The sequence below is a fragment of the Atta colombica genome, unplaced genomic scaffold, assembly GCF_001594045.1.
Source record: "Atta colombica isolate Treedump-2 unplaced genomic scaffold, Acol1.0 scaffold145, whole genome shotgun sequence".
Classification (NCBI taxonomy): domain Eukaryota; kingdom Metazoa; phylum Arthropoda; class Insecta; order Hymenoptera; family Formicidae; genus Atta; species Atta colombica.
In genome coordinates, this window is record NW_017259234.1 from 731,435 (window position 1) to 738,641 (window position 7,207).

Here is a 7,207-nt window from a genome sequence, read left to right on the forward strand (position 1 = left end):
TATATATATATATAAAATAAAATATTTACTGTCAACCGACAACCAATAAACGCGCCGAATTGCCTCGCTGTCCAACGTAGTTTCACACATATCAACGTGGGAAGCATAGTTTGGCGGGTTTCATTGCGTCTGAGCGACCGCGCGACGCGTCGGTCATGTCACTCGTGCTTACGTTCCATGATCGTTTTGCATAGTTGTGTGCGTACGTGCGTCGCGTTTAACCCGGCGGCACTCGGCAGTGTGCGGTGGTGCTTCGAGTGTTCGATTGCGCGTTATTCTCGCGCGTTAAATGCAGACTTTGTCACATAAAACTTACGTTCGCGACTATGGCGCAATTACGTTACACCCGTAACTTATTCCTGCGCGGGATTTGCATTATATATCTGTTCGCGTTTCTCAGCTTCTACGTGCAGATTCCAGGTAAGGCACTGCACCTCACAGCCTCTCTGCTGAGGCTAATACGCCGATCGTACATCGGCTTTTTTTTTCCCCGTATGCATGGGATTTCTTTATCTCTCCGAAAACTGTTTACTGCTAAACATTTTGCATAAATATTTGAAGAATGCTTGATGCGGCTTGATGCCTTGTGCTACGTAAAGAAAATGACAGTCAATTAGCGACGCTTGTATATGGTACTCTGAAAGATAATATCCTTCGCTCGCACAATACTATTCTGGTATTTCGAACGATTACGCCTTCTTCATTACGTTGCGTAACGGAATTTTAATGCTTACATTGTGAATCGCAATTATAATCCTGAGTGTTTAATTCAGGAATATAAGAAACTATATAAAGTTTATTTTAGCATAGATTATATAGTATTTTTTTATTTTTGTATAAGAACTTTTCTCACTTTCCAAAATTTCTAACATCTGTATATTTTACTTTCAATATAGAAAGTATTCAAAATTAAAAAAATAGACTTTATGTAAATCCCATTTTTGATAGATTTAGGATAGGATATTGCAATGTTATTAATTAATAATGTAAAACAGGATTATATGGTGACAATGGAATCTTACCAGCCAGGACGCAATTGGACCTTAAAGCACGCGCAACATTATTGAATAAAATGAAACAAAAACCAACGTTCTTGTGGTTCGCGCCATATCTGGGGTTAAATATTGATTATATGCTGGATGTGCTGTCTCTTCTTGGAGTTATTCTTTCTTTTGCAGGGTACACTTGAAAATTATAGCAAATTATAGTGTGGTCACTTGCATTACACTAGATTAATGCATATTAAAAGCTGCTATATCTACATGAAATTAGCAAAATTAAATGTAAAGGGATATATATATATTTTTTTTAAATAATTAAATATATAATAAAATATATAATATCACATTTTTAGAATGTATTATTTCGTTATATTGAAGTTTTGATTCTATTATCCTATTGCATTTTATAGATACTTATAAAATAATCTTTTTAATATGCTCTAATTCAGTGTGATCAAATTAATCATTAGAGATTAATATCAAAAGAATACTTTCAATGCGCGTGTAAATATTTGTAAAATTTGTTCAGAAGTAAGTCTTATCATTTATTAATTGTTGTATTTCAATAAATATAAATATTATAATTGCCATTGTAAAGTCATAGTGGAGTCGCTAATGCCTAAAATGACATTTTATTGCAGATTCGTTTCGCAGAAATTTTGCATTGCGCCAGTATTTGCAGGACTGTGGTCTTTATATTATTCTTTGTACCAGATCGGTCAAACATTTATGTTATTCCAATGGTAAGTTCCATGATTTTTTTCATATAAGGCAATAATAAGTGAAAATCGACTGAGAAATGTTCAACATAAACAAGCGAAAAAAGGTTATATTCAATACAGTAGGTCTTAGTGAATAATAATATTTTTTGCAATAAAGTCTTTTAGTGTGTGAATTTTATAATTTCCGGTTCAAGCAAACTGCTCGTTGATTATTTGTCAGTCAATTCTAAACTGGAATACGTAATATACAAATTAAATTGACAGATAATTTAATATTACTGATGTTAATGAATATATAACTTCAAAACACTAAAGAACTTATTGCAAAGAGTATACTTTAATCAGGATTCGAACGAACACGATCTTTTTCATTTGTTGTTTGTTGAACATTTTGATTGATTTTCTTAATATTGTATTTACATTGTCTAAAAAGAATATTTTTTTCAACATGTACTAGTTATTGCAATTGATATCACCTCATCCCTTAGTGATTGAATTGATAAGATACTTATATAGAATGAGAGAACTACAGGTCTGAATCGCGACTGAAGTGATATTTTTCACAATAAATTCAGTATGTTTTAAAGATACTCGTTATCATTATTATCGTTAATATTAAATTGCTTGTCAACTTAATTTGTGATAATATACACTCCAATTTTAGTTTAGGACTGTGATCGATAAATAATCGGCACGCAGTTTGCTTGAACTGGAAATTATAAAATTCATACAAAATATTAGACATTAAACTGAATATAATCTTTTTTGTTTATTTGTGATAATTTATAGATTTCTCAGTCCTGCCAAATCTCTAACATAATTGAGAAGTAATTACTTATAAGATATGTACTAATTGTATCTATTTAAAGAATTTATTGCGAAAATTGTATTCACTAAGATCTGCTTTGCGTGAACATGGAACATGAAACTTTTTCATTTATTTCTATTGAACGATACGTTCAATATTCTCGGTTCATTTTCATTTAATATTGTCTATCTTTATGAGAATAGAATAATTGATTACTATTATGTGTTGAAAAAAGATACCAAACTTTAAGAAGTACTCATGAAAACAAACCAAAAAGTCTTAATAAAGCAGTACTCAATAAGTAGTGCTCCATAAGTAATATATTTATCCTTTATGAGCTTCTGAGCTTCGTTGCTTGTTGATAAGTTTTCAGTTCTTCGTTCAGTCAATGTCAGTTCATCCACGAATGTATTGTTGACAGTGTCTAGTTTTGACACAAAAGTTAAATACTGTTATCAACATATACGAAATAAACCTGAAATCTTTGAATATCTGATCTTCAAAATAACAGCAAGCATCAGAAAACATGCCGAATTGTATGTTGAACTGAACGGAAGACATATTAAACGTCTGCTGTAATTAAATTTATTTTTTACTTTATAACTCGTAAATAAATAATTTTTGGAGTTCTGTTTAATTTTAAGATTTTTCGATTTTTTTTCATGAGTACTATATATTTCTAAAGTTTGGTATCACCTTTTTTGAACATCCTGTATAATTTAATTGCTTGATAATTAAGTTTTGCATGTATTTGGCTTGCAGGGATGTTCTATTACTGGAAGTTGGTTTTCTATGTATATTTGTGGCACCGTTGTGGTATGCTTATCGCGGAAATCCAAGCGATTATATAACACTCTGGGCTGTGCGTTGGTTGCTTTTCCGCCTTTTGTTTTCTAGTGGAGTGGTGAAACTTACTGCAGGCTGTCCAGTCTGGTGGAAGTTAGATGGTAAAATTATTTTTATAGAATCTAAATGCGCATAAAAGTAATATATATATACACATAAAATTAAGTGTTACATATTTATTTCATTTTATAGCACTAAATATCCATTTCGAATCACAATGTATACCAACTGCTCTGGCATGGTATGCACATCATTTGCCAACATGGTTGCTTCGATTATCAACCGTTGCTACAAACGTTATCGAGCTTGCTATACCACTTTTATTTTTCTTCCCAAACAGAAAAGTCAGAATAATAGCATTTTATTTGCAGGTATGTAAAATTATCTATAAGGCAACAAGAATATCTAAGAATTAATTATGTTAATTAATTAATTGATTTTTAAAAATTATGATACTTAATCATTGTTCTAGGTTCTTCTACAAATCTGTATTATTGCTACTGGAAATTACAATTTCTTTAATTTCCTTATGATTTGTTTATGCATATCCTTACTGGACGATCAATTCTTTTACAAACGAAAATCTAAAAATAATAAATCTCGTATTAGAAATTATCTTTCTACACTAATAACTATATTGGTTTATGGAGGAGTAATGTACGGGACATATATTTATTATGGCCTTAAGATAATTGATAACTGGACCATTGAATCTAATATCAGTACGTACCACTATTTTATTGATAATTGATAATAATTTAGTCCTAACAAATATTATTGGTCATAATCACACTTTTTTTTGTAGCATTTACACAGGAGGAATTTGGTTACATTCTCTATCACGTAGTAGTATTTTCGATATATATCGGTCTAATATCCTTTGCATTAACGTTAGTTCCGATGATTAATTCTATATTTTATACAAAAGAAATGCATAAACTAACTGATAAATTGACAGCAACGTTACTTACACTTGTCTATGTCCTTTCTATAGCTTGTATTTTTGCTATAAGCATTGTAAGTATACCAGGTAGCTTTAAGCATGCTTATAATTACTGAGAGTTCAATACTGTGACACATATGCAGCTTGTTATTATATACATATAAAATATGAGGTAAATGCTTGTAGGTACCATATTCCTCTTTATCTAAAACGTTTAATTCGACAATGATTGATCATCTGACTCCACTGACTCGATTACATTCAAAAGTAGATCATCTTCATATAACGAATAGGTATGGACTGTTCAGTCGTATGACAGGAGTCGATGGCAGACCTGAAATTGTGATAGAGGGAAGCGACAGTATTGAAGGACCCTGGAAGGAATACGAGTTTTTATATAAACCAGGAAATGTTAACAATTCATTACCATTTGTTGGTAAGATATTTTCATACATTGATATATCAAGATCATTTCTTTTTATATTAATATTTTTTATTTTAGTTTAATATTGTATAAACGATGAAGAATTAATATTGTATAAAAGATGAAAAATTCTTAACAATATTTCTTTTTTGCAGCACCCCATCAACCTCGTCTTGATTGGCAAATGTGGTTCGCTGCGTTAGGTACATATCAACAAAATCCATGGTTAATGTCACTAGCCTATCGTTTATTGACTGGACAGCCCGAGGTACTAGCTCTAATGAATACTGTTGAAAATCCATTCCGAGATAGACCTCCGAAATATGTTAGAGCTAGTCTTTATCATTATCATTATACACCATGGAGTCAAACGTGAGTACATTCTCATATCAAAGTACGTGTGTGTGTGTGTGTGTGTGTGTGTGTATGTGTGTGTGTGTGTGTGTGTGTGTGTGTGTGTGTGTGTGTGTGTGTATTCCTGGATTTTTCGTATAAACTTTGATAGTATTCTATGCACTGAAAGTAAAAAAATTGTTGTATAAATATAAGTCTTTAAATATTTTATTAAAAAGTTACAACAAAAATATAAAATGTATAAAAAAATTTTAGTTTTTGCATTTCAAAAATTGCTGTCCGCCTTCCACTTATATTAATACAAACTTGACATCAATGTAATTTTGAATTTATCATCTTTTTTACGACAGTAGAGGAAATCTTCATAAGAAGATTTCCTTTATTTTCGTAAAAAATGGTAATAAATTACATTGATTACAAGCTTACATTACATGGGCAGATAGCAATTTAAAATGTAAATTTATTCACATTTCATATTTTTGTTATAACTTTCTAATAAAGTATTTAAAGATCTATCGTTTATATAATATTTTTTCTTATTTCAGAATTATTATTATGTTTATAGAACATACTATCAATATTTACAGTACAAAAAAAATCGAGGACACCCTATATAAATAAATAAATTCGTGTGTGTGTGTGTGTGTGTGTGTGTGTGTGTGTGTGTGTGTGTGTAATATATTATATATTAGATGTGGGAAAAAGTTCGTGGCATTTTTCCCGTTAGATGGCATTAAAAAAACGTCACGTAATATATATATATATGTATGTGTATATATATGTATATTGTATATAAAATTATATGTATGTACATATGAACGCATGTTCATTTTAAATAACATGTAAATGAATTTATAATCTAATATATATATAAAATATATACACATACATACTTCAAATATATATGCAATTACATATGATTGAAGTCAACGTGATGCTATAAATGCTTGAAGGATTCTTTGATTAGTCAATTTGTAAAATTCTTTCTTTTGATTGGACCAATCAAATACTTGAAAGTATTCACTAGGGATGCACTTACCAATATCCAACATTACCTAGCATTTTTTTACTATCTGACCAGATATTCGGATATCATCCGATTGAAATTTGATATCATTAAATAGATTTTTTTATATGAATGTTCTAGAAATAAATATGCATATTTATGATGTTGTGATATGTTTTTGTTGCAAAATTACAATCTTTATTAGTTTTTTTTTTTTAGAAGACACTTTCTTCGAATCTGGTCAGATATCCGAAAAATATCGGATATCCAACTTGAAGAAATTGCCTTCTCAGATATCCGATGTTACATTTTGTTCGGATATCTGATATCTGGTAATTTTACGATCCAATGCATCCCTAGTATTCACAATGAGATTTTAATCACATCTTAAATTTAGTATATAATTTAATCCTATTGTTCTTATAGATCGAATACTCGTGCTTGGTGGACTAGAGAAAGAATAGGAGAGTATTTCCCAACATTCAGCCAAAATCACTCTCCACTTATTGAATTTTTAACAAAAACAATGAAGATTCTTCAAGAGAAGCCAGGTTTTAAGGTCACAAATGAACCACTCAAACTGATTTTGGACAATCTTAGATCTTTGGTCAGTAAAGTAGAACCGAGTCTAATATTATGGAGCGTTTTCACAGCCGGTTGCGCAATAATCGTAACAGGTTACAGCAATTCAGTATCGAAAAAAAAATAATTATATTGAGCGATAATCATTATAAAAACTTAATAAGTTACAAGGTATTGAATATTAACAAAATATAAAAGCTGTAAAATATGCATATATCAGCTAAATAAGAATTGTTTGCAATGTAAACTTAGGGTCACAAGATACTTTTTGCATGTAAAATATACATCTGCATTTCTTCCTTCCATCTAATAGGTCTTTGTTAGACAATATTAACTATTATGTCGTGTAATAACAATGCATTAAATATAAATCTACTAAGATAATTACTCATAAGAAAAGAAGGAAAGACATTTCATTTTCCATAAAGAATTTATGAAAAGATTTGATGTATCCGATAAATATGTTCAAAATATATTATATGTATATCCTATTTACATTGTTAATAATTTGTATTTCATTG

General features: G+C 30.0%; 1 protein-coding gene across 1 annotated transcript; it reads left to right on the top strand.

Moving 5' to 3' along the window:
- The first annotated feature begins 110 nt into the window (after nucleotides 1–110).
- On the top strand, nucleotides 111–6,855 carry LOC108685047 (lipase maturation factor 2-like). Its single transcript, XM_018189665.1, has 10 exons — nucleotides 111–420; nucleotides 996–1,179; nucleotides 1,643–1,744; nucleotides 3,294–3,478; nucleotides 3,570–3,748; nucleotides 3,850–4,099; nucleotides 4,183–4,394; nucleotides 4,507–4,756; nucleotides 4,900–5,116; nucleotides 6,531–6,855. Exons 1-10 carry the CDS (start codon nucleotides 327–329, stop codon nucleotides 6,811–6,813), a joined length of 1,956 nt encoding a protein of 651 aa, XP_018045154.1. The 5' UTR covers nucleotides 111–326; the 3' UTR covers nucleotides 6,814–6,855.
- Nucleotides 6,856–7,207: the final 352 nt, after the last annotated feature.

Coding starts and splice junctions, on each gene's coding strand:
- LOC108685047 (XM_018189665.1), top strand. CDS start 327: ATGGCGCAATTACGTTACACCCGTAACTTATTCCTGCGCGGGATTTGC. Junction 4,395..4,506: donor GTATTTTTGCTATAAGCATT/GTAAGTATACCA, acceptor AAATGCTTGTAG/GTACCATATTCCTCTTTATC. Junction 5,117..6,530: donor TATACACCATGGAGTCAAAC/GTGAGTACATTC, acceptor TTGTTCTTATAG/ATCGAATACTCGTGCTTGGT.